The sequence below is a fragment of the Hemicordylus capensis genome, chromosome 3 (genome assembly GCF_027244095.1).
Source record: "Hemicordylus capensis ecotype Gifberg chromosome 3, rHemCap1.1.pri, whole genome shotgun sequence".
Lineage (NCBI taxonomy): Eukaryota > Metazoa > Chordata > Lepidosauria > Squamata > Cordylidae > Hemicordylus > Hemicordylus capensis.
The window spans coordinates 15,483,140-15,510,987 of record NC_069659.1 but is presented as its reverse complement, the minus strand read 5'-3'; the positions used below and the strand labels follow the sequence as shown (position 1 = coordinate 15,510,987).

Below are 27,848 nucleotides of genomic sequence, written 5' to 3'. Positions count from 1 at the left end.
GCAGATCGCTTTGGTGCATTTGGTGCATTGTTTGCCAGTTTTAGGAGTTGGGATCCTAACAAACAGATTGTCTCCAAAGAGGGGCAAGATGCTAGACTGAGGCATCATGTTCACGTGCATTTATTCTTGCAGTATAAAAATAGCTTATGTTTATATAATTTAAAAGTAGTCAGATGGTAGACTATGCTTGGCTTTACTGAGTAAGAAAGCTATTATCACACATCAAATGAAGAGAAGTGATGTTTGCTAAACTGAATCTGTCCAGTGAGATTTTCTTCTTCCCTCTTCCTCCCCTCTCTACACACTCCCCTTAAAATCACCTGCTCAGGGGACACACAGTAACAGGCTACAATGAAAAAGTTGCAGCACAGAATCTTATACACCTTGACCAAAATTTGAAGTTTACCATATCTAATCTAATGTTTGCATATTTTTTCTTGACAACTAAGGTATCATACACATTTTTAAATACACCTTAAGGCTCTCCACATGAGCAGTGTGGGTGATGTAGATGGGGCTCATTCCTGGGTCCGCTTAACTAATCAGTCAGACACAAGGACTGGGATTTATTAATTGAGATTTTATTGCTCTGCAGATAGCCATAGGTAATCAATAGGCTCATGCTCTCAAACCGATTACAGTTTGGTTACAGGTGCATCTTACATTTATACAAACAATCTAAATGATGCTGACACCCTAGACACAGTATACATGGCCCAAGTATCTAGTATGCATGTGAATGATTCATTACTCATCGGGTGATTATTCCTTATTTGGTTAGATCCTGTTTTCTTTACTGTCAGCTAAAAACAGTGAGAACCTTGACTATGTTAACAAGTTTCATAGATACAATTTTGCTACAGTAAAGGCAGTGATGTAAATTATGTCCCTGGGCTGGGTTTGGGTTAGAAATGGTGTTTCTAAGTAAAATGGAGTTGCTTTGGTTTTCTAAACACATCATGGGGAGAGCCTAAGAGGATTCTGTGGGGAAAGTGGACTTGACTCTTTGCAGCCAGATCAGCCGCCAGCACGATTACAAGCTCCATTGGGGTGGCGGGGATCGGGGGCCTCCCGGCCCCCAAGAGTCCCAAAATGCCCCATGCAAGTGCATGGGGCATTCTGGGAAGGCACCCTCTCCAACACCAGGAGGCTTGTAGTCTCCCAGTCGGGGGGGGGGGCTCCTCGTGAGTCACTGTGCCACATGATCAGACAAACGGGCTCACTTCACTAACCTTGCTAACCTGCAGAGTTCCCAGGCTGCGCTGCCTTAGCCCAGTTTCCAGTGCGCATGAGAGTAGCCTGTTTTTATAAGGCTGAAAGTTGTAAGTCCCCCCCCCAAAAAAAACCCACTAGAAAAGGGTTCTTTGTTTAATAGATTCAAAAGACTAGAGATAATAAAAGCTGCACTTCTCCAACATTTCTGTGCAGATAATTCTACACAGCTTTAATCTTAGCTGAAACATCCAAAAGGGCAGCGTATATGTTGAGAACACCACACATAACAGGTGCTAGAAAGTGACTCCAGATGGTAGCTGTTATTTTTATTATATTTGTTCCATTTTTATACCACCCTTCCAAAACGACTCAGGGTGGTTTACAATTAAAACACAACCATTAAAATCAGTTAACAATTAAAATAGAAATTATAAAACAGTGTAAAACAATTAACAATTAAAACATCATAACACAGCAATTAAACAATCAGAACAATTTTAAAACCCTGAAAAATCAGGTCACATTAAAACCAATTACAATTATTAAAAAACCCTGGAAGGCCAGGCCAAACAGATAGGTTTTAAGGGCTCTCCTAAAGGCCAATAAAGAATTCAAATTGCAGATTTCTGCAGGGAGTGCATTCCACAATCCAGGAGCGGCTACAGAGAAGGCCAGCCTCTGAGACATCAATAATAATAATTATTATTATTATCATCAACATTTTATATCCCGCTCTTCCTCCAAGGAGCCCAGAGAGGTGTACTACATACTTATATTTCTCCTCACAACAGTCTTGTGAAGTAGGTTAGGCTGAGAGAGGAGTGACTGGCCCAGACTCACCCAGCAAGTGTCATGGCTGAATGGGGATTGGAACTCAGGTCTCCCTGGTCCTAATCCAGCACTCTAACCACTACATCACACTGGCTTCTGTAGGTAACAGCCTTGCCTTCTTTTGTATTATGGTTTCCTTTGATACCTGGGGTAATAGTAAGGGTGCCTCCAGTCCTGCAGGACTCAATATCATATACACAAAGGTTCTGCCAAGTGTCTGAGTCCATTGCATTTATTCTGTGGAGGGAAAACTTCCGTGTACTTCTGAGAGGGACTAGACTTTGAAGCCTTCTAGAAGAACATTGCTTTTGGAATTAGTATGAACCTCTATTTTGTTACTGTTGTAATAAATGCTTTAAATACTCACCAGTAGTTGATCAAAAATCGAGCATATTCTATGCAGGCTGCTCCAAATGGCTACTAGGAAGTCCGTGCAGCTCATCACTTGACCTGACTACACAAACAGCTGAGCATATGTCAGCAGCTGCCACCGGGAATGGCTTAAAGCAGACTGCATAGTAGGTGTGATGTGTGGATTAGACTTAAGTTCCCTGACAATATATTGCAAATCAGGGGTGTCAACTCAATCAGGTAGAGGGTCAGATTTGATTCCAACACACCTCCGGGGGGGGCAGGGGGCACACACAGCATCCTGGCCAAAACTGACCATATATATTTACTAATTTATTAAGCATATTGTATTTATTAATAAGAAAAATAGTAATATGTATAATAATAATAAAATAGTAATAATATATTTGTCAAATAAACATAAGCTAAAACAGAAATTTCAATAAAATTGTACAACACAAAACTAATTTGTCACACATGACAGAAACAAAAAGAAAATAATAAATAAGAGTTAATTAGAACTATTAAATAGTTGATAGTTTATTAAAAAATAATAAAAGTGGATAGGAAAAGGAAAAGCAACCATGGAGCTTGATCTGAATTGGAGCTGTGACTGAGGGATGGGGGTGGGTTAGCCCTTCCACCTCCTGCACGGATTCCTCAGCTGGGCCACCCCAACTACTACTTGTAAGTTGTACTTACAACTACTACTTGTAAGGAGGACCGAAGGGGGAAGAGCACGGCAGCAAAGGGGAGGAGGAAGGGACCAGCCAGCGCTGCTCAGCAAGTGAGCCATTCTGAAGGCTGCAGCTTTGGCACCTTTGGGTGCAGATGGAGCTGTCAGTGAGAAGACTGGACTTGGCAGCGGCAGGCTGGGACGGGGGGAGAGGTGGTGGCAGCAGCAGAGACTGGATAATGGCCATTTCTCAGTCACAACAGTGCCGGTACTAATCAGCTTCCTGGCCCCTGCTCTGCAGACCAAAACAAGCCCGCGGGCCGAGAGTTTGACATCCATTCCCGGATATAAATATTTCATGAATTCTTAATACTTCTAGGTATTAATATGGTATGAAAATTAATTCAGTACATCAGAAGTACTTGAACTTTTATTCTGATTTTTTTTTTTAACAAGCTAGAAAGAGCTGTGAAAAATAATTTTAAACTAATATGGCCCCACACATAGATGGGAAATTAGGCTAGAGCCTAGGCCATTATATTGCTTAGAATTCAGGGCTGTGTACGCACTGTCTAAAAAGGTTCTCCTGTATAAATTACGCAGATGTACATGGTCTCTAGCCTGGTTTTGCTAGGGAAGGGGAAGGACAAGAAAATGCAGGGAAGTGCACCTCTGTTCCAACCATTGTTGATCTTGTTCCACTATGCCCTCTGGTTTGGCATTTCAGGTTGATAGTGCCACCCACTTTCAAGCACACCCTCACAGCTAGGAACATTTCTTAACACCAAGGCTCACAATTCGCATGAAGCAGAATCCTGCACCCCATATACCACACTTTGCAGCATTGCAGAATACACACAACTGTGTTTGTATTTTGAGACACATGCAGATTTCACAGCACAACACTACCACAAGTAGCAAGTATACACCGTACAGAGAAACCTTGGAAATTGCAAACTTGAATGCTGGATTAAAACGGACAATAAACCGAACTTTACAAAAAATATTTTTATTAAAAAGCAGCAGATTCTGAAGAGCACAACAATATTACCAAAACCAAATGTAAACACTGTTCAATTCAGATGATCACGGAGCGGTGAAGGAAGACTACTCTGAAACGGTACTAGCAGGACAGCTATCTATCTGGACACAAAAAGCAATACAGATCTCATAATTCCCAGTTAGAATTCATGGCTCCTGGCATCATCGCAGCCTGTCCCAGCGCCAGATACTGGCGTCATCACACACGGCTATAAGGATGCTGCTGTCTCTGCTAAAACTTGTTTGTCGAATGGCAGCAGCACACTTTGGATGAGTAAGAGTTGTACACCTGTTTTTAAGAAAAGAGAGAGGTATGTTATGTTTCTCTTCATTCATCACCATGTAGATAGTAGTATGACTACAGCAAGGATAGGCAACTAGATCAACATGGAAGACTACAGACAAGAGTCTGGAAGTTCCTGTATGCTGCCCAGAGGTGAAGCACACCACCCCCATTCTACTTTTAAAACGTCCCCATTTTAAAAACCACCTGATAGCATTTTCTCATCCCCCACCCCCCGCTATACTAAGACCTAGATCATGCCTGCAAAACGTAAGGCCCAGGGACCAGATCCAGCCCGTGGGGCCTTTTTGCTGGCCTGCAGGAAGAAAAGTCCTGTTACCAACAGCAGGACCCATGAAGAGCTCTGGGCCTGTCCTATGACAACAAGCAAAAGCAGCTCAATGCATTCATCCGCTTGAGACCAGGTATTTGTCACCCTCCTTGCTAGTCCCACCCCAGGCCAGAGCCCACTAACACCATCCCTCATCCTCTTTCCTCTAACCTTTCCCCTCTGACTCCAACCCTCTGCTCCCTTGCTTTCATTAAGTTTTAATTTTAGTGTAATAATGTGCTGAAAATTGACCTCAGCCCCTGCACACCAAGTTATGGTTGATTCCGGCCCACCAGGGCATTTGAATTGTGCGCCCCAATCTAGATCTTACAGAAGTTCCAAACTACCACTTCTTGAAGAAAGGAGCTCATATGATGGAATGTTCCTTCATCCAAAAATATTTTTTAAAATTGCACCATATTAAAAACTAGTATGTCAATTAAGAGGATTTTAGCCAGGCTTTCTTCCCAATATGCTCATGTTCTATGTGAAGGAAAACTGTTTTCTGTGACGGTGTATCCAGTCATGTAAAAATCCTCCTGCAGTTAAAGTGGTATGGTCCAGACAGAGGCTTAACTAGGAAGAACAAGGCTGAATATAATGGCTTTAGGGCTGGAAAAAAAGCAGTTGTGGATACATTAGTGGGGAAATTAGGGTAAAGAGACTGCTCTCTTTGTCATGAACCCTGCTGCCTATTGAGATCATCTGCAGAGGTCCGGTTACAGTTACCACCAGCTCCTTTGGTGGTGACTCAGGACCGGGTATTCTCTGTGGCTGCCACAGAGCTTTGGAATATACTCCCTGTCAAAATAAGAGCACCCCCATCTCAGATTGCTTTTTAAAATACCCTCAAGACACACCTGTTTTTTCAGGCTTTTAATTGAAATTAATTTTAAACTGTTTAATAGTTTTTATTCTGTGAAATTCTTTTGTTTTTACTTTGTTTTATATTTGTTGTGTTTGAAATTGTGTACACCACCTAGAGACATATCAGGCAGTATATAAATATGATAAAATAAATAAATAAAACGCATCACCCATCTGTCCAGAATGAGGGTATGTTCTCCTAGCATGAAATTAAAAGGCAAGGCTGTGTGTTTTTGTTTTTTTTAAATGGGTGGCCCAAGCTCTCACAAAGCATGTTATCTCTTCCCAGAACAAAAAGTAGGAAGCGGTAATCCAAACATTAAGAACTTGAAGTGCTATTGAATTGTACATGCTATTTTATATATCATTTACTATATTCCTCTTACTACAACTTCCCACAATATGGTAAAATAAGAGAGAGAACTTCTTGTCCCATACTGCTGGTGCTTTGGAAGTTGCCTTATACCAAGCCAGACCATTGGTCCAGCTAGCTCAGTATTGTCTACCCTGAGTGACAGCAGCTCTCTAAGATTTCAGGCAGGAGTCTTTCCCAGGCTACTCCTAGCTTGAGGTGCCAGGGATTGAACCTCGGACATTCTGCATGCAAAGCAGATGCTCTACCACTCAAATACAGCCCCCTCCCCAAAGCAGATAAGCAAGAAAGGTGGAGCAAAGCTAGGGATTCCCAAAAACTCACTTAGCTTTATGAGGATCTTCTATTTCTAAGTCCCAAACGTAGAGTTTGCCAACCTGATTACCCAATGCCAGCATCTGCAAAAAGACAGAAGATTCAAGCAGTCAAGAGCTGTGGTGGAAAACAGACCGAGTTCAGGCGATCTGAAGAGAACTGCTTTTTCAATATCATACTCTCCACACTCGCAGCACAGAAGAATTGCAATAATCAATACTTCACTTAGCCACTGTAAAAATCAATTCGAGACTAAAATTTTCTCTAGACAAAGTGGTCAGATCTTGAGTGTTCCTCACCTCTGCAACAAATAAATAATTCATTTCACACCAGGGGTGTAGCAAGGCTGGAGTAGGCCTAGAGACAAGATTTAAAAATGGGCCCCTCACTGCTGATTAACAAAGGAGACTTTCAACCATGCAATGCAATCCTATGTATGTTTTCTCATAAAGCCTAACAAATTCAGTACAGTTTGCTTCCAGGTAAGTGTGCAGAGAATTGCAGCCTCAGGCAGCAAATCTAACCACATTTAGCTGGAAGTACATTTCACTGAAACCTAAAGGATTTTTGTAATTTTTTGTCACGAAACACACCATTTATAGGACTTATGATGTTTTTTTAAAATTTTAAAAATATTAAAAACCAACAATTTGTCCAATCCACTTCAGTTTAAATATGCATATTCCTCCCACACCTCTCTGCTCAAAACCAAAGCCCTATGCCCAGTCATTCCAGGTGATCTAAAGGCTGGGGCTGAAATGGAGTTGTTGTTGTTTTTATGAAGGCAAAGGGCAGATTCTTCCATTTCGGGGTGGAACTACTTTAAAAAATAGGTTTTTTAAATTAAAAAAATATTTTAAACCAGCAAATTCCTCAGTCTCTGAATTAAATATTCAGAGTCATTTCAATCTGCCCTACATGCTGGTCTACGACTGTAAGGCTGATTACACACACACACACACACACACACACACACTATATTAACACTCTATGGCAAGCAATCCCTAAATATCCAAGCGTGGGGTGGGGAGGAATAACCACAAAAAGGAAATCACATCCTACCTCCATTACTAAGCCTGAGGAGTCAAAAGCTGGGCAGAGCTGTGGTGGGCAAGGGCAGCCAGAGCGGGCCACCCTGCCTGCCTCCTTCCTTGCTGCCTGCCGGCACTTGAGTTCAGGCTTCAAGGAGGCCTGCACTGAGGCCTCTCTGGAAGCCCCACCCACCCGCCAAACAGCTGAGAGGCGGAGACTGAAGGGGCTGCAGCAGCGTGCAGGCAGCTTCACTCCCCTGGCCAGAGCAGGAGAGGGGGCCAGCAGGCAAGGAAAGGGGGACTGGCTAAGGGGCCTTGGGGGGGGCGGCCTCCAGGCCCTGTGGGCCTAGAGACATTTGTCTCCCCTTGCCCAACGACACTTACGCCCCTGTTTCACACCATATTCTATCTATTACTGGAGAACCCAAGGACAAAAAGAGGCCTCTATCTACACTACATTCTTGTTCCTGGTTCAAACAAACCAGGATTAGGAATTAGCGATGAGTTTGAGTGTTCCCACCTGTGCATTTGGCTTTATCAAAAGCTTCCCAGTTCATTAAACCACAGTATGCCAAGACCTTTAAACTGGGAAACTGGTTTGACCACTCTCTACTGAACTGCAGAGGCCCCCTCATGTTTTAAAGTCCAAGCTTTAGTACTCCTCAATGCAAAAATACATTTGAAAACAGATACAGCATCAGCAAGAAGGGCCCATCAGGGGGCAAAGCTTTGTATATCTGCATAAATCATCTGAATTACCAACTCACAGTCCCCATTCCACTTCTACTGCCCCCTTTTATCCAGACTACCTATACCCGTTCTCCTCTGCCAGAAATAATATAAATTATATCAGTCCCAGTTAAGGCAGGGCATGTAAACTGAACATGCTCATGGAGAATTACACAACCTTATATTAATTATTCAGAGTGTAAAATGTGGAGGTTTTGCTGCAGAATACAAGCAACCTCGCCAGGTCAACTTTTGCCACCAGAAATCAGTGGCTCTCACTAAACACCAAAGGTTAGTGGCATACACAGTATCTGACATTTTAGAGCTCTGGCTCACTGTTGCTGAATTCAGCCCCTGCCCTCCACCATCTGCCACCCCCAGTCTCAACTTAGCTCCTACTGCTTTATCCTGAGGAGCAACACTGCGACTTGGTAGATTATACCCAGTGGCTACTCGATTCCTAGTCCCAGAGTTTCTAATACTTGCACATACCACATGGGCAGCCCAGGTAAAAGATGATGCAGAGGAATAACAGCAGGAGAAAGGGCATGCCCTCAACGCCTGCCTGTAGGCTTCCAGCGGCATCTGGTGGGCCACTGTGTGACACAGGATGCTGGACTTGTGCATTAGCCACCTTTTTCTACATTATATGGCATATCAGCAAATGTGCAATGTTAAGAAACATAAGAACAAAGAGTACACAGGGGAAGCAATGACCCCAGTATGTTATATAAGGCAATGGGACTGGTTTGTCCATCAGTGTGGGTAATATTCTAGATGAAGTCATCATTGGCTAAAAAACGTTTAAACCTCACATCAGACAAGATGATGCCTTGCTGCCGCCACCACCACCACCACCACCACAATATATTTTTTAAAGAAAAGTTTTCTTCTTCTAGACCAGGGCTGCTCAACTTCAGCCCTCCTGCAGATGCTGGCCTACAACTCCCATAATTCCTGGCTATTGGCCACTGTGGCTGGGGATTATGGGAGTTGTAGTCCAAAAACTAAATTGAGGCTAAATTGGGGCTAAATTGAGAAGACCTGTTCTAGAGAAATCCATTCCATTCAACATGTGGACATATACTCTTTTCCCTCTACACAACACCCCAGCCTGACTCATCATCACTCTGAAGAACCCTCTTCCCCTGGGCTGACCTTACACATACATGCCCCATTTTGCATTCTCCACATTGACTCTTACCTTTTGCCAGAAATCCATTGAAAACCTCATATACCAAATGTCACACTGACTGTAATCAAATCGCCCTAAAATAGTCACATTAGACTCACTGGGCTTAATTTTATCTATATTGTCTTCCATTTTGCCAGGTTTCCAGCATACAATGGCATTTTCACAGGACTATGAAGAAATGGAGAAAAGAATCCTATATTAGTTACATTTCTGTTCCACTCTTCCTCCAGGGAGGCTCAGGACAGCATCTCTCTCTGCCTCCCCACCTCATTTTAGCCTCACTACAAGGTAGGCTAGTCTGAGAGATGGAAACTGACTCAAAGTAATCCAGTGAGCTTCAATGTGGGGATCTGAACCCAGGTATCACTAGGCAGATATTCTAACCACTACACAAGACTACTCTATTATATATTTAACCCATGATACTATCCTATCACCTATATACTGTACTATTTGTCACAAGTGAAGTCTAAGCAGGATATGGACTATTCAACACACCAGATAACTATATTTTACTGTGGTGAGAGGGGACATACTATCAAAATAAGTAATATTATTTCAAGTAGGATGCCATTTCACTAAATTTCCAATTCTCTTTGCCCCACCAATTAAACAAGCTTTTAAGCCTTCCCCCAGAAATCACTACACAAAACAATTTCATTTTTCAACAGAAACCATCATACCTTAGAAAGTATCAGATCTCCTAGCCATCGCACACAGTCTACATAATTCCTATGTATGTCTCTGGTAGAGAAGTCAGGAAAGTGAATTTTTTGGGAAACAAATGGCCTGAAGGGGGGGGAAAGAGGACACATCTGATCAGCAAGGAGATCATTTCAACTGGTCATTTCACAACTCTCCTGCTCTAGAAGTCTTCCAAAGTATCTGGTGCTTTTTAAAAATCCCAGCTCATAGCTGGAGCAAACCAGGCTCCAAATTTGCTTCCACCTGCTGAGACAGAAGAGAGCCAACCTCAAGGGGAAAGGGGGAGGCCCAGCACAAAACTGTTCCTTTTCATGACTATCTAGTTCTCACGGCCAGAAATACAGATAATCCCAAGAATAAAGATTACAGCCCAATAGCATACTGAACAGAATATCCACTTTCTTGGACCCACCCATCTTCTAAATCACCTACTGCTGACCACTGAAAGGGGCTAATAATCCAAACTGATCACTGGCCTCACTCTGTGTGGAAGTTTAGCCATAGTTTTATCTAAAAAACAAAGCTCAATCCCATCTGGAAATTTTTATCCCAATACAACTCTATGCAGCCCTCAGGCATACAATACAGTATAAACCCCTGTTATACGGGCAGATAATATTTTTAATGGTGTCTCTAGTAAGTAGCAGTAAGATAGCAACTGTCCATGTTCAACCCAGCACTGCATCCCTCCAGTACCTCTTCTTGTGACACAAACTTCTTCTTGTGACACAAACCATCTTCCTTTTCCTTCTGCTATGTAAACAGCTTTATGAACTTTGTTTTTGTTGAAAAAGCAGCATATAAACAACCATGATTATGAAGATCAGTAATTAAACTCATTATTTAAATTGAGATAAGTGCAAATACTGAAAATCAAATCATACTGAAAGTAGAATAATGACTTACAACGCCTCTGCTTCTGCTGGAAAACAAACATCAGACCAATGTGGAAGCCATTTAATTCTTGACTTCAGTCACTCATCAGTTTTGTTTGAATTTTTATATACTAGATAAATGTATATTACATAAACATTATTACACTAAGTCCTCCCTCCCTTCAAAAAGCAGCATATATGGCTTTCCCCACATACACTTTATCTTCAACAATTAGGTAAGGCTGACAGATGGTACCCGGTCCAATGTCACACAGTGAGCTTCAAGCCAAGCAAAGATTTTAAGCCAGGTCCTTTTGATTCTAGCCCAACACTCTACCTATCACATCACACAAGCTCTATGATGGGTTGATGTACGACTTTGTGAAGAGCCTAAGTATGTACGGGGGGCAGAGGGGGAACCTACCATACTGAGAGTAGGACAGTGCCTACCTGTTGGTTTTATTGGGATTGTACTCATACGATTCCTTGATGGCATTTATCATCCTCTTGGAATTGATTCGCCAGAGTTTGAGGGAGTGATCCATGCCACAAGACATTATTTTCTCACCAAGAAGATCATAATCCTATACAAACACACACAATGTAGTTTTAAGTTTTTCATCCAACATTAACATAGCAATAGCACTTACATTTATATACCGCTCTATAGCCGAAGCTCTCTAAGCGGTTTACAATGATTTAGCATATTGCCCCCAACATTCTGGCTACTCATTTTACCGACCTCGGAAGGATGGAAGGCTGAGTCAACCTTGAGCCCCTGGTCAGGATCGAACTTGTAACCTTCTGGTTACAGGGCGGCAGTTTTACCACTGCGCCACCAGGGGCGCAGTGAGAGCAGGTAGCCAAAATAACTCCAAAATTAGAATAAATTGCACAACTATATGGATACATTTGACTTTTACAAAGGGTTTTGTTTTGGGGTTTTTTTTCTTTTATGACTCAGACAAATCAGATCAGATTGCAGGTTAATGAACGAATAAACTTATCTATCTTCAGACAAAATGACTTAAAATTGGTTTGGGAAGGAGACTAATAAGGAATGTTTGTAGCAAAGTGTGGAAAGGTTTAAGCTGCACTTACAGCACTTAAAACTTCATCCCTATGCCCTTCTACTCCTCCAAATATTGCAACCAGAGTGTCTGTCTGGATGTTCCACAATCTCAGTGCATGATCTAGTAAAAACAAAGACAGGTCAGATGTTCCAAACATATACAGTTCACAATTAATACAATAACCATCTAACAGAAATGCTGCCTATGCAGTGGATTAACTCCGAACCAAAAGCTGTACACAAATTATACCATGGAGAAAAAGAATATTTGGGAGCTTTGGCTGTACAAAAAACCCCTAGTTTCATACTAAGCTGGTCTCCCCCCCCCCCTTTTCTTTCTTTCTTTTCTTTTTTACAATTGTCTACATCAGTGTTTCTCAACAGCCGGTCCGCGGACCGGCAGCGGTCCGCGGAGGCTTGAGTGCCGGTCCGCAACTAGGAAGGCAGGGCTCCAAACTGAATACGCTTGTTTTTCTATCCGCTTTTCTCTCCGCTGTAAAAGTTTCTCTCTCCCCGGAAATTCCGAGGCTCCTGGAACGTCAGTGGCCAATAGGGGTGGAGCAGGGGCGGGGCTTGTGCCGAGGCGGGAAGATAGCCCAGTCAGTGAGTGAGTGAGTGGAGAAATTGGGTGGTTGCTGGAAGGTGGTTTTTTGAGATCTTTGAAGGTGAGCTGCTTAAACTTACTGGGCTAAAAATAAGTGAGGTGCTGAGGCTGTGAGTGTTTGCTTTGACCAACTGCAGGGGGGGTATATTTAGGAGGGCGGGAGGGTTTACTTACCCCTCCCTGCCGCTTTCTTGCTTGTCGCCCACATGGCCAGATCAAGGCCCAGAATCGGCAGTCTGGGCCCAAATCGGCCCAGACTGCCGCCGCCACCGACCGCCCACCCAGCTGCCCCCACAGAAGCTAAAGAAGCCGCCGCCGCCCCCACACGACCGAAGACGGCGAAATAGGCCCAAACTACTGCCTGCCCCAAACAACTGCCGCGGCCGCGGCTGCAGCCGCCGCCCAGCCGCCCCCACAAAGGCCCAATTTCAGGCCAAAGAAGCTGCCGCCGCCGCCCCCACATGGCCGAAGACGGGCCAAATCGGCCCAAAACTACTTGAAGAAGCTGCCACTGAGATTGCGGTTTTTTTCCCTCTGTGCTGCCAGGGGGATGCTTGGCGCCTGACTGTGCCTGTGCCGCCGCCGTCGACTGCTTCTCCTGCTCTTCAACTATCGGGGACTCACGCGAGGGAGTGGAGAGCAGAGCATTGAGGATAAATAAGCCAGTAGTGCTGTGCATGGCCACAGAGTTGGGATGCTGCACAGAAACACTGACCTGCAAACGGAGGCAGTCCCCGGATCCCATCCCATCCCCCCCCCGGGAAAATGGCCCTGTTCCAAGTTTCTTCGCTCCGCACTCGACAAAAGTTGCTCCCAAAGTGCCACTCCTTAATCTGGCTTTCCCTGGCGCAGACTCCTCACCCTGACTCCGCTCTTTGCGGGCTTTCCTCCCTCGGCCCTGCCCAATCCCTGCCTCTTGTTGCTCCCTCGCCTCTCTGCCCTCAAACCCCACTCCGACCTGCTAGCCTCTCCCTTTCGCCCGCCCTTGCTCGCTCTTACTCCTCCTAGCCGCTTCTTCTGTTCCAGCCCTTTCTCTGTTTTGGCGACGCCTCGCTTCCCTCTTCTTCCGCTACAACTCTGAGTCTCCTGCAACTTTTCTTTTGCAGTCCCACGTTACGTGGGCTTAAATAAGCCAGCAGTGCTGTGCATGGCCACAGAGTTGGGATGCTGCACAAAAGCACTGGCCTGCAAACAGAGGCAGTCCCCGGATCCCATCCCATCCGCCCCCCGCGAAAATGGCCCCGTTCCATCTCCGAGCCGCGCGGTCTGAGGGCTGCGCCGACCTGCTGCGCCTCATAAAGGAGCTTGCTAGATATGAAGAAATGGAGGATCAAGTAGTACTGACTGGGAAAGATCTGCTTGCTTGAGGATGGCTTTGGAGAAAACCCTTTCTACCACTGTCTTGTTGCAGAAGTACCAAAAGTTTGTCATCTCTTTGCCATTCACAAATACAGCCCCAATATTGCTTTTGGGAGAAAGTAATGCAAGCATTCAAATAGTGCTTGAATGTGTTCTATTTTAATGATTCTTTTTTTATATGCATGTACTAAGAGTCTCCTTGGAATTTGGGAATGCATACTTTCCAGTAAGCAGACATGGCTCTTATTTATGGCTACATGGAAAGGAAGAATATTGTTGGTTTTCATACCAAGGTTTTATTTTGAATATCTCATTATCAGACTTCTTCCTCTGCTCCTAAAATATTTGAATATAATGTTCATATTAACATTGTGTGCATTTTGATATGTAAATAGTATGTAAATAAAATACAGTTTATTGTTTAACAAATTGTATTTTATGACATTATTTAATTTCTTAATTAATTTCTTGTGTAAATAGTATGTAAATAAAATAGTTTATTGTTTAACAAATTTTATTTTATGACATTATTTTAATTGCAAGTTAATTGCAAGTAGATGCAAGTTTTGGACCGGTATAAAGTCTTAGATATATAAAATAAAATTAAACTTGAAACCCCTCTACTAACTGCTGGTCCGGGAAACTGCACACAAAGAATGTAGCGGTCCTTGACACTCTGCACAAATGATTTAGCGGTCCTTGAGTCCAAAAAGGTTGAGAAACACTGGTCTACATTATCTTGAAATGCATCTAAATGAAAGAGCCAGCGTGGGGTATTGGTTAGAGTGCTGGACTAGGACCGGGGAGACCCGAGTTCAAATTCCCATTCAGCCATGAGACTTGCTGGGTGACTCTGGGCCAGTCTCTTCTCTCTCAGCCTAACCTACTTCACAGGGTTGTTGTGAGGAGAAACCTAAGTATGTACACCGCTCTGGGCTCCTTGGAGGAAAAGCAGGATATAAATGTAAAATAAAATAAAAAATAAATAAAAATAACACCGTTCAAGGAAAGAAGTATGGATTTAATTTCCCACTGTTCTTAACACAGCAGATATCAATTTTGCTCTTTGAGATGTCCACATTAGGCTTTGGCAGTATTCTGTGCTCTGCTCCCTAAAGAAGTCTCCTGCTACCACAGCATGGCTCTGGTACGCATGGTGCAAGCTAATATACTCCCATGGCATAGGCTGAGAAGGGTAAGAGCCCTGCAACAGAACTCCGGAAGAGTATCTACAGGGTCCTGGCAGCTTGGGCATCAGACAGCTCACAAAGCAGGTTGAGGGAAAGGCTCCACCCAGGACTCTGAAGGGCTGGATTCAAGACCCAGCACCAGCCAGAGATGACACGACTGAGCTAAACAGGTGACTGGTCTAATGCAATATAAACTGTTACATTCAGAAGGGCCTCATTCATTTAAATCCCTTTCAGCCTGACTGTAAGAGAACTCTGAAGCTCTTGTAGCACAGAATGAGATTACAATTTATATACAATCAAATCAATATGGAAGCTTTTTTTTTAAGCTGAAGATGGTGTAGTGGCTAGGGTGGTGTACAGTCATCCTTCGCTAACCGCAAGGGTTCCCGTTCCTGGAAACCATCACAACTGACGAGTTCACAGTTGACAAGGGGACTCACAATTGGAAAAGTATCTAAAAATAAAGAAAAACAGAAAAATATCCCCCTGCACCCCAAAAAATCCCCCAACTGCCCTTTTTTGAAAGGTGCCAAACCACAGATACTCCGGTCAAAGCTGCCGAGGGTGGTGACAATTTCCCAGTTGCAGGTATTCAAACTGGCGATTGGAAAACCCGCTATTGATGAGGGAAGACTGTAGTGGCTAGAATGGAAGACTTCAGGCAGGCAGACCCAGCTTAAAATCTTTGCTCAGCCATGACGTTCACCAGGTGACCTTGGGCCCATCACTCTCTCGTAGCCTCAGCTACGACTGGGGCCAAAGTGAGACAAAAATTGGAGGAAGACCAGATATGTCACCCTGCGCTCCTTGAAGGAAGGATGGGATAAATATGTAAATAAATAAATAAATAAATAAATTTGTGGGTGGTTTTTTTAAATATATATTTCCACTTCAAAATTGTGGCTTTTATATTCTTCTTGTGTTGTATTTTGGCTAATTTTGTCCACAAAATCATGTTTCTTACAAAATTAAACACAAAAAAGTGATTTCATAGAGGATTGTGAATTTACATATTTATTAATTTTTGCAGCTGCACATCTCTAGAGTCTTGGGCAGTGTACTTCACTCATCTGGAATCAGTTTGAGGCTTGCATCTTCTTAATGCTTTGGTGGGGGGGCTTTTTTCTTGTTCTCCTACTTCCCTCCCGCCCCCACTGCCCCCATCCCACACCGCTTCCTCTTACAAAAGAGATTGGGTTCACTTTAAACATTTAGAAACATTCTCATACCTTTGCTTACAGACAAGAGGAGATTTGGATCCCTTGGGTGAAATTTCAGTTCATTGATTGCATTTCCATGGCCCACATAATGCTGCAACAGAGTTCAGAGATCCGGTTATTCCCTCTACCACATCTCCATACATATATATTTTAAACCAAGAGTTAAAGCCAATTTGTGCAACAACAACAAAAGGGGTGTGTGTGTGTGCAGTTTTAAAATGTACCAACTCACCTTTATGCACTGCATTGTAATGGGATTAATTATCCTAATAATGCCCCTTGATCCAGCCACAGCCAAAAGGGGGTGGCTTGTATTGCTATCATAGGTCCACGCACAAGTATAAAAGTTTTCATCTGCCTGAAGTGTGCAGTTAAGGACTATACATGCAACAGTGAGATTGTAATCCAATATTCAAAATGTGTTTAAGAAAATTCATTGCTGGTTTGCAAGAAAAGCACATTCTCAATTTAAAGATGTTTGAGGGCTGGGTTGTTGTTTTTTAAAGTCATAATGTAGCTTCTTTTTAAAAACCTCTATAAATTTATTTAGCAAATTAATAAATAAGCAAAGGACAATTAAGTTCAACATGTGGGGACTGGGTGCAACTGAGCTATTCTCAGCTATGAAAATATTTCAAGTACAGCTTGGATGGCTTTAAGTGGGACTTAAACAATTTCATGAAGGACAGTTCTATCAGTTGCTACCAGTCTTGATGGCTATAGGCCACCTCCAGGCTCAGAGGCAGGATGCCTCCCAATACGAGCTGCAGGGGAGCAATGGCAGGAGATAGGCATGCCTTCATCTCTTGCCTGTGGGCTTCGCAGACACATCTGATAGGCCATTGTGGGAAGAAGGGTGCTGGACTAGACAGGCCTTAGGCCTGCTGCAGCAAGGCTCTTCTTATGGTCTTATGTACTACAGACCCCAAAACTCAAAAATAAACAGAGGGACTTGCATGTGGCTTTTAAAGATCAAGTAAGTGGAAACAACAGATCTCCATGTGCCTTCTGAACACCTCACAGAGTAGGTGGGCCATTCTTATGCATAGGTTAAGAAAGCATAACTTGCCCAATGCACTGCTTCCTACCATGATTAAATGAAAATGGGGAGGAGGGAATCACATGAAAAGACTGAGCCTAGGAAGGGCAGTATATAAATCAAATGAATGAATGAATGAATGAATGATCGTTCAGTGGGGAAAGATGTCTGACAAACCACTGGACCCGGGAGGATCATCATGTCATAAAACTCAAAGAATGATGTGAAATGGTAAATATTTTGTTTCCTGGGGCACCAAAATAGCCGAAGTTCACTTTAAGGACCCCATTAAACACAAAAAACTAAGTAACTTTTCAGAAACCAACCCTGACATACATCAGATAAAGGATACATCAGCATCCACATAGGACTGCAATAATCTTATTTCTCCTTGGGAATGGCATTCATATAAAGTAACCTGGAGGTGGAAAAAACACAAGAGATTAGCCCCAGATTCACATAGTCAGACAACTCCATACAAAGTATAAAAGGAATCCCATTATCCAAGTGAACTTTTTAACCTCCAAGAGTTGGTGTAGAGCAGCGGCTAAGAACCTGAGTTATGAATCAGGACTGTGCTTGTCTTGGCTCAGATCTCTCCCTTGGCCATGACCTCACTAGGTGGCCTTAGGCAGGCTACTCCTCAGCCCCAGCTACAACATACTCATGTTTATAGTATTTACTTACCTTACAAGGTTGTTTGTAAGGATTACATCAACACACTGAACACTCGAAAATGGCATACAAACATGGAGTATTATTATAACGCTTCCACATTTTCAGTTGCAATGGTGAGTGGGTCGCTGTCCTCTGGCAAAGGTAGCAAGCAAACTCAGCCTTCCTCCCAAGCTTGGAGTTATGGAGGTGGATGCAACGATGCCCATCCCCTTCCCAGCTCCAAGGTTGTAAAGAAGGCAGGAGATTGTATGGTTACTGCACTGCACAGCACACAGAACACCTCAAGCACACAGGGCAAAACCAGCAAGCCTAACACCTCCTTTTCCTGCTTTGGAGCAGGAAAGGGAGATGGGGAAGGCTTTATGGGCCCCTGCTCAGTCAAAATTGCCCAAGCAGTGGCCAAAAAGCCAAGTCCGCCATATTGCTCTCCTACTCCAGAGCAGAAGAGAAAATATGGGGATCCTTGGCTGCACTTGGCCAAGGTATCCTGCCAGCAGGAGACGAGGGACTACAATTGTGACTTGGTGACTGTGGCCAATCAACAATTGTAGAATGTTGATTACGATTACTCAGCGGGATGTAAACATCCTTTAATCTCTGTGCATTCCTAGTGTGTTATTAGGTCAGTAATCTGCTTGAGCAGCCTGGAATCTATATACAGTAAGCACACAAGCATCACTTTTGTTGGCAGATGCAATTAGCTAAATGAGCACACAGCACTTGAAAAGCAAGCCATCACCTCCAAGATGAGGGTCTTGTGAATGCCCGACTACAATGCTACCTGTTTCAAGGCCTGTACAGCTCTTATGGGAGGAAAGCACACAGGCCTTGTGGTAGCAAGCATGAATTGTCCCCTTTGCTAAGCAAGGTCTGCCCTGGTTGCATTTGGTCTGACTCAGTAGAAGGCAGCTCCCTATGTTCCTATCCATCACTCTTCCTCTTTTGCCCTCTAACACTGTTTGAGCAGCTTAAAATGGCACTTTCAAGTTGTTTAAATATCTGCTAGGCAAAGTCATTTTTAAAAGAGTGGAGCAGCAGGAAAATGATTAGCAAGTCTGTTTGAATCCCCGCTGGTATGTTTCCCAGCCTATAGGAAACACCTATATCAGGCAGCAGTGATATAAGAAGATACTGAAAGGCATTGCCAAGGAGATGGCAATGGTAAATCCCTCCTGTATTCTGCCAATGACAACCACAGGGCTCTGTGGTCGCCAGGAGTCGACGCCGACTCGATGGCACACTTAGCCAGATATATTGGTTTTGTTTCACACTACAGCTGTGTACCCAGTGGAACAGCTAAGGCATTTTTCCATTCAAAGCTAGCTTGAACTTCAACCAAGCAATTGGCTTCCGTAAAAATGCTCAGGGTGCCTTCAGCTGCACACATGTATATGATTGTCTAGGGTTGTGGCTCTCACACCAACTGTCTCTGCACTATGCTATGCTAACACATATCTCAAATGCCTCAATTCAGTTACTGAAATCAGAAGCACTGCCCGGCTTTTGGAAAACTCAACACAAGACACATCCCAGTCTTAGGTGGCCCACCTATTGGCACAGCAGGGAAATGACTTAATTATCAAGCCAGAGGTTGCCGGTTCAAATCCCCACTGGTATGTTTCCCAGACTATGGGAAAAGGCTCTTCAGACTATGGGAAACACCTATATCAGGCAGCAGCAATATAGGGAGATGCTGAAAGGCATCACCTCATACTGCACAGGAGGCAGCAATGGAAAACCCCTCCTGTATTCTACCAAAGACAACCACAGGGCTCTGTGGTCGCCAGGAATCGACGCCGACTCGATGGCACACTTCACCTTTATGAAACACAAGAAATTGTAATCTTTCACTCACTCTGTTGCTACCAACAGTGGCAAACACGAGGGGATCTCCTTCCTTACTGTGCCAATTAAACTGTACCCCAAACAATGGCTGACTATGATCTTCCTGAAAAGGAGAAAGATGTAATTAAGACAGATTCAAACCACAACACATCCAGCTGTAAGCAATTCTGGCAAGCCTTTCCAAATGTGTCACATACACACCTTTATAGTGCTTTATACAAGTGATATGCAAGTCAGAAGGGACAAGAGTAGAACCAGCAGCCATGGGGCAAGATGGAATTGCTGCTGAAAACAGGAGCCTATTGTTGCAACCTCCCCTCTCACCTGCAACATTTAGGAACATTCAACCAGTGCCGTGATATCATGCAGCACATTTTCCCACTGGTGACAGCTACAGCACATGCAGCACATACCACTGGTGACAGCTACAGAAGGAAAAGACACAACCAGTTGACATGACAACTGTGCTAGTGTGCCTAAATGTTATAGAAAAATTATTTTGGCAGTATCCCTGTGTCAATCATAACCCGTGTGTGATATTAAGAGTGTTGGACTACAGCAAGGAAGACCCAAGTTCAAATCCTCAAGCCATTAAGTGTTCAATTCCTGGGATCTGCAGGTGGGAAGGACCAGGAAAGGCCACTGCCTGAAAACTCTGGAGAGTCATTTTAGACAATACTGAGTTAGATGGGTCAGTGGTTAGAATCAGCATGAGACAACTGCATATATTCATATATTAAGAAGTCGAGAGTATGGCTCCTGAATAGTTTCTTGATCCTTCTGGCGACTAGCAATGGCAGAGGAATTTATCCAGACTTAGTTTTCACAGCTTCTCCCTGTACTGTAATCTGCTAGTTTTGTTGTTGTGAGTGCACAGTCCAGCTTTTATTTACTAAGAAAATAATGCTTTCAGAAGCTTTTCCCTAAATGCTTTCTCTCCAGGACAGAAAAATATGACATAATTTTGGCATTACATCTTCAAAGTTCTCCAGGTAGAGACTCTGCTTGTACACAATCTTTCTTCATCAGACTTCCAAAACTTTTCAGCCATAATCTCCAGCTATTGATTATTTTTAAAAGTCAAATTCTTTTAATTTCAAACTTGTTTTCTAAAAAAGGAGCTGAGATATCAAATTCACACACACACACACACACACCCCTCCTGCCATCTCCTTTTAGTTGTCAAAATACAGCTTTGCTTTCCTGTTGTTTAAACTTCACCTCCCACAGAAAGCTTGCAAAAATATTTAGAAGGCATTTGAGAAACTCATTTATAATAAAGCAGCATTTTATACCTAAAAGCAAGGTCAGCTGCATAATGAGGCAGATTATTATTATTATTAATTTGATTTCTATACCGCCCTTCCAAAAATGGCTTAGGGAGGTTTACACAGAGAAATAACAAATAAATAAGATGGATCCCTGTCCCCAAAGGGCTCACAGTCTAAAAGAAACATAAGGTAGACACCAGCAACAGTCACTGGAGGTACTGTGCTGGGGGTGGATAGGGCCAGTTACTCTCCCCCTGCTAAATAAAGAGATCACCACATTCAAAGGTGAGGAAGTCACGTGACCTCAGGCAGGAGATTATCTGGGGGCGGGGAGGAGTGGTACCTGCTGCCTCTCCAACCCTGATAATCCTAGAAGAGGCAGCATTGCTATGTGTCTCTCAAGGTGCCACTGCCTTCTCCCAAATGCCTTGCAACTGCAAATTATATATGGAGAGATGCTCAAGAGAAAGCAGCAGTGGTTCAAGGAACTCGGGCACTGCCACCTCCTCCTACCCTCTTCTCTGAGCTTCGTCCTGGGAATTACAATTAACCAACGAGCCACCACTGAGAAATAGCTCCATCCAAATGCCTAGAATCAGCCAGATTAGAAACACCAACCAATCAGCTGTTGCTGTTGGAAACAAAATGATAGCTGGAACTGCGCATCTGATCCAGCAAAGTAAACCCTTATGTTCTCAAGATCTCACTTTAAGAACTGAACACCATCATCATTATTTTTAATAATATCAAGGATAATTGACTCTCACTCCAATGTTGGCCTCCACAAAACAAATTATGAAGCATCTAAATTGGTAAATACCTTGAGGCTGTTTACACATTTGAAGGAATATTTGCATTTCTTCGACTTCCATTTTCCTTTCCCCCAGCTTTTCCTTCCTGGAGCATTGGGCGTGTTTGTAGGGGTGTCAGGACGTTCAGTGTTAGTACCACTCTCTATACTAACAGCATCATCCTGAAAGCATTAAACAAATTGATTTTCAAAACACAGCCAGACCCAGATTTAGTAGTATGTAAACTTTCCAGTGCAGAAATGCCACCCACTGCTCTAGAATAGTCAGAGAAACTTGTTTAAGACACACAGCAGCTAAGGGAATGTTCAAACAACAGTTGGTCCTGCATCAAGTGGTAGCTCTACGAAGTCAAGAGATCAGGCAATTTAGGCTTCTGCAATACAAATCCAGTTTCAGATGCCCATTTTGTAATCCTGCCACCCATCAGCAAGAACAACGAAAAGGCCTGTGACAATGACCAACGTATGTATTGTGGCATCAGCTTCCGTGACTATAATTCCCACTACATCAGACTCATTAAGACATCTTCTAAAGATCAGGAAAATACAGGAAACAACCATGGGAGAATCACATTTCTATGGACAGCCCCAAATGAATAAAAGATCTAATTACAGAGAGTTTCTCTTACTGCAGAAAGTGGCTGTCCCACTTCAGCCATTCACACTGTCTTTCCTGCATTGCCAGCCAGTGGCCAGGACTTGGAAGTGGGACCCATCTACCCCAACTGGATCTTGTATCTGTGTGTGCTCTGCACAGAAAAGCAAAGCTTTTTCTTCTTCTTTGTACCTGTGTGTCTGCAAATGAATCTGCTTAGACTACTTCATGCATCCCTATGCCACAACAAATTAAAGAGTTTGTAAAGGTGCCTCTCAACTCTCTTTTTGCAGCAAGAGACCAATACACATACCCCTCTGGAATTAGTCATTTACAGGTGCACCCAAAGGAGCAGTTTTGGTACACTTTGTTAGTAACAACCATGCACTGCACTCTATGATCTACCTCCCATAGGTCCTGTCTATCACTATCATTAAAGAGGTTCAGCCCTGCCTGTGAGAGTAGATAGCATGGGGCCTGATTCAGTGGCTTAGCTCTCTCAAGGGTAGGAAACCCATGTCTGAGACTTCAAGCAGGGACCTTAAAATGCTGACTGCTCCTCCACACAAAGTTCCCTGAACACAGAAAACCAATTCAGCAAGGCTTCACTAGAACCATACTCCCCGACATGCTAGTATTTCACATGGAGAGATTTCTGTCCTTTTTGGTATGGAAAAAGAGGGTAAGGCTTAGAAACCTAGATGTTGGGGGAAAGCATTCTAGCCAAGCCATTTCATGAAAACCAAGTTCCTTCCACACAGAAAATCAGCATGTTGGGCGCAGGGAGGAGCCTGAAGCCTAGCCTGTCAGGGATCAGAGCTGTAAGTTCCTTGCAACAAGCACAACAACTTTGGAGAGGGTGGGGGGAAGAGAAGTAGAAGACATGGGCAAAAAAGACAAGCCTGAAAACCTGGACACCAGGGAAGGAGAGCTGGTCTTGTGGTAGCAAGCATGACTTGTCCCCTTTGCTAAGCAGGGTCCACCCTGGTTGCATTTGAATGGGAGACTTGATGTGTAAGCACTGTAAGGTGTTAGGAGATGGGGCCACTCTGGGAAGAGCATGTCCCAAGTTCCCTCCCTGGCAGCATCACCAAGATAGGGCTGAGAGAGAGACTCCTGCCTGCAACCTTGGAGAAGCCGCTGCCAGTCTGGGTAAGCAACCCTGAACTAGATGGACTATGGCAGCTGCATATGCTCCTAAGAAGGTTCGAACCTAACATTCTTCCCGATGCCCTACTTTTCTGCATGCAAGGGTGTTGCATTAGTTTCCTCACGTGGAGGGGCGCTCAAGCAAGTGAGCCCTCCCCCGATGCATGCCACCTGAAGCAGGGCACCGCAGGAGCAGGAGGTGGCCAAGATCCTCCCAATCCAAAGTCAGTTGAAGAGCCTCTCCCTGCCTACGGAGGAGGTGGAGGAGGCGGAGGCATCACCCATGAGCCCTCCCCCCGGAACCCCTCCCCAGCTTGCGCCAAAGAGGGGTGCCAGGAGGCCTCTCCCGTTGCTAGGATACGCGCTAGGCCCCAGGCCTGAGCCCCCTCCCCCTCCATCCCAATTCAGCAGCGCGGGGGGGTGGTCCGCGGCCTCCTTGGGGCTCCCGGCCTTCCTGCTCACGTTCTCGTCCCCAGACAGGTCCCCCGGGTTGCTGTTCTCGTCGCTGCTCAGCTTCTGCTTCTTCGCCGGCATCTCCGCTCCCGCCGCCGCTTCTGCCGCGTCTCCTCTTCCTCCGCGCCTCCGCTCAGACATCTTCCCCGCCCCTCCAGCCCTGGCCGCTGCCGTAAAGCGCGGATCGCGGCGCCCGCGACGCCTGCCCAGGGGGACGGCTGGTGGCGTGCGCGTTTGCCGCCCCGCTGCCGCAAAGCGCGCTCCGCCGTTGCCTCCCCGCTCTCGGACGCGAAAAGCCACACTGCTGAAAAGCAGAGAGGCGGCGGGGGTGGGGGGAGGAAAAAAGCGAAGCTACTTAAACCGGCGTATGTCGGAGTCCGCGTGACGTGCTGTTGCGGCGGCGAGCATAGAGATGCTTTTTTTGCTGCTAGAGGGCGCTCTGCTTGCGGGACGTTGGGTGCTTGTTCTTATTTGCTTTAGTTAGTATGCTATTTTGGGGTATTTTAAAAAAATATTTTGTCAGTCAGACAGTTGATAGTTTTGATTGCTCTGTTAATTGCTATTGGAGAAGAATAGCCAAATAAATAAATGCATTCATTTAATACATTCAATTAAATGCATTAGAAGAGGAGAGCTGGTCTTGTGGTAGCAAGCATGATTTGACCCCTTAGCTAAGCAGGGTCTGCCCTGGTTGCATATTAATGGGAGACTTGATGTGTGAGCAGCACTGCAAAACGTTCTGATGGAGCCACTCTAGGAAGAGCAGAAGGTTCCCTTCCCTGGCAGCATCTCCAAGATAGGACAAGATTTATTTATTTTAAATAGGACAAGATTTTTTTATTGAACCAACAAACTACCAAAGCATACAGTACGTTGCCAAAGCGCAATTATATACAAAGTGATTGTTTGTACATCATATATCTACAAAGACTTACACACAAGGATTTGGAAACCCACAAGGTTATGAAGTATATGCAGGCAGTACTGTAACTCCGGGATGGGGGGGTTACAAGGCACATCAGGTAATGGGGGGGTGGTGTTTACGTCCAATGTCCATTTCCATAATTTGTCCCATTGCTGTTTAGAAGAGATACTCTTGTCTTTTTGCACATAACCATACAAACTTTTCCAGAAGAGATTTACTGTCTCATCTGTGTGAACCTCTTGGTCGCGTCTTCCCTCCCTATTCCTATGCAGGAGCATTGCATAAATGACATACAAGTTTACTAACCTGATTACGAGAAGGGGAATGTTCCAATTCCCTAGTATGAGGGCACCCATTCCATCCCGTTTCCTTGAAGGTTTCTTTCTGGGACCTCGAAAAGAGGTTCTATCGCTCAAACCCGAGGTTAGTACTTCTCAAGTCTGTTTTTCCAAATCAGGCCACTCTTATCAACGTGCTTACTCCCTGCCACACTCTTTTGGCTACCACAGACTCTTTTAAGAAATGTGAATGAGTTTCCCTGAATGTTTTGCCTAGCTCACTAACTTTCTGTTTGCAGGTGATTTTAGGACACTCTTGCTGGTCCTCTGGGAGCCATGGCTTAGCCGCATTAAGTGGTAGTACTTGGTGGTATAAACGCCACCTTGTTTCCCATAAATGGAAAGGGAGTTTTTTCTCCTTAAAGAGAGCAATAGGGTGATCAGGTTGCAACAAGTACTGTAAAGTGCGGTGTTTGTAGTGTTTACGTTCTAAATCAGGTTCTTAAAAACCCACTTCTAGAATCTCCATAAATTGTTTTCCTTAGCTGCTGAACTGAGGAGGATCCTTTAAATAGATCCGGTTCAACCTTCCATTTTTAAAGTGTGAATTACAAATCTCTCAAGTAGTCCGGGTGTTCTCTTTTTAATACTTGTGTGATATTACCATTGAAAGATCCTTTCCCCCACCATGCTATGCCCCATGCTGACTTGCACCAACGCAGAGTGAAAAGCGAGACCCAGGTTTTTTGCAGGAGTTTGGACATATTATGGACATTCACAAATATCCAGTTTCCAAAATTGTAGGACATGAATTCAGTTACAAAATAGGGTTGCAGGGCAGGTAGGGCTAGGCCTCCCCGCTCAACCTTCTTAAATGCTACCGCATGGGCCAAAGGGAAGGACGCTGTGTGCCATACTAGACGGAAGATCTGGCTTTCAACTCTCCAAAGGAGATCGAGCACGGGAGGATAGACTACCGCCAGGTTATGCACCGGGAGTATCAGGTAAGTCCGGATGTAAACCGCTTTCTGGTACATGGCAAGGCTCCATTGGCAAGGCTCCATTTTTTCCACATGGTGATTTTAAGCATTACTTTTTCTTTCCAATCTGTCCAATTCCCCCCCTCCAATCTGTCCAATTCCCCCCCCCAGACTTTTTCCTTAATCCCATATTCAATCCCCAAAATGTTTACTGTATCTACCCACTTCAGGGCCCCTTCGCTTTTACATTCAGAGATGGGTAGGCACGAGAGTTGCTGGCGTCCGGGGTCCATTTTAACAAATACACTTTTGTCAGCATTTAATTCTGAGCCCGAGATCTTGCCATATTCCCAGAAGAGGTCTAGTATTACAGAGATTTCATTTTCATTTGATAACAGTAATGTAACATCATCGGTATGACCTACAAATTTTACCCTAAACTCAGAATGTGGTTCTGAGTGGACAGGTGGTCCAGCTATCCCATCACTCTCCCTCCTCCGCCCTCCCGAGAAGATCTCGCAGGGTGGAGGGATAGAGACCGAGAGTCCTTGCAGATGGGGTTCTCTCTGAATCCTGGTCAGGATTGGATCCAGGGCCAAAACATAAAGTAATGGGCTCAGTGGGCATCCTTGGCAGACACCCGAATGCAAAATGATCGGGTCGCCCCGCCATCCATTAATCTGTGGTGTCACCTTTGCATTCGTATAGAGCAGCTGTATCCAAGTAACGAAAAGGGGTGGTATACCTTTAGCTTTCAACAATGTCCACAGATAATTGTGGTTCACTTTGTCAAAGGCTTTAACTTGATCCAATAAGAGGAGGTGACCTTTCCAACTTTCATTCTGTACAGAGTAAAAAAGTTCTCTCAGCAGACACAATGAGTCTGTCATCTTTCTTCCCAAGATGATGCTTGTCTGCACGCTGTGGACCAATTTAGGGGACACTTTTGCCAATCTATTATTTAGGATTTTGGCAAAGATTCTGTAATCGATATTTGTGAGGGTTATCAGTCTCCAGTTTTGTGGTAAAGTGGTGTCACCTTTCTTGGGGGGGGAATTAAGAGGCCGTCCCCAAAAGACCTATTTAAACGCCCATTGTCTAGGACAAAATTAAATAATTTTACTAAAACTGGTAGTAGCTGGTCTGCATAAAACTTATAGAAAGGCCATGTCAGACCATCAGGCCCCAAGGCCGATGTGTTCTTTCCTGCTGAGATAACTGCTCTGACCTCTTCTATCGTTACGGGATGGGTCAAAGAGCGTTTTCCCCACTCAGTGAGGGAATAGCCGAGACCATATTCATTCAGACTGCAGAACCTATCTAGATAAGACTGAATGTCCTTTACAGAAATATCCTTCAATGCATACAAGTTTGTATAAAACTGGGCCATGATCTTTAACATATCGTGGGGGTCGGCCATTAGTGGGCTACTTCCATCCGATCGCAGGCCTTGGAATGTCAAACTAGATGCATGCATCTTTTCCTTTGCCCACTCCCCTTTTTCAACTACAGACCCTTTGAAGCGATACCACTTATTTTCTAAACGCCTGTGCTGCAG

General features: G+C 44.2%; 1 protein-coding gene and 1 long non-coding RNA gene across 2 annotated transcripts in view; one reads left to right on the top strand and one right to left on the bottom strand.

Annotated features, from left to right (window-relative positions):
* Positions 1 to 27,848, top strand: part of LOC128350083 (uncharacterized) — a 60,407-nt gene that overhangs the window by 10,922 nt on the left and 21,637 nt on the right. The gene's annotated exons all lie outside the window — the stretch shown is intronic.
* EED (embryonic ectoderm development) lies at positions 1,521 to 24,370 on the bottom strand. The gene is made up of 12 exons (XM_053307727.1): positions 24,117 to 24,370; positions 21,920 to 22,072; positions 19,839 to 19,931; positions 17,658 to 17,723; positions 16,499 to 16,624; positions 16,276 to 16,357; positions 11,920 to 12,011; positions 11,269 to 11,402; positions 9,922 to 10,027; positions 9,248 to 9,406; positions 6,293 to 6,366; positions 1,521 to 4,403 (listed from the first exon to the last, which is right to left on the bottom strand). Exons 1-12 carry the CDS (start codon positions 24,246 to 24,248, stop codon positions 4,277 to 4,279), a joined length of 1,344 nt encoding a protein of 447 aa, XP_053163702.1. The 5' UTR covers positions 24,249 to 24,370; the 3' UTR covers positions 1,521 to 4,276.

Excerpts from the sequence above, each read along its gene's own strand:
- EED (XM_053307727.1), bottom strand. The coding sequence starts at position 24,248 with ATGTCTGAGCGGAGGCGCGGAGGAAGAGGAGACGCGGCAGAAGCGGCG. Across the intron at positions 19,932-21,919 it reads AATGTGTAAACAGCCTCAAG|GAAGATCATAGTCAGCCATT; the intron begins GTATTTACCAAT and ends TCTCCTTTTCAG. Across the intron at positions 4,404-6,292 it reads GAAGATCCTCATAAAGCTAA|GTGTACAACTCTTACTCATC; the intron begins GTGAGTTTTTGG and ends TCTTAAAAACAG.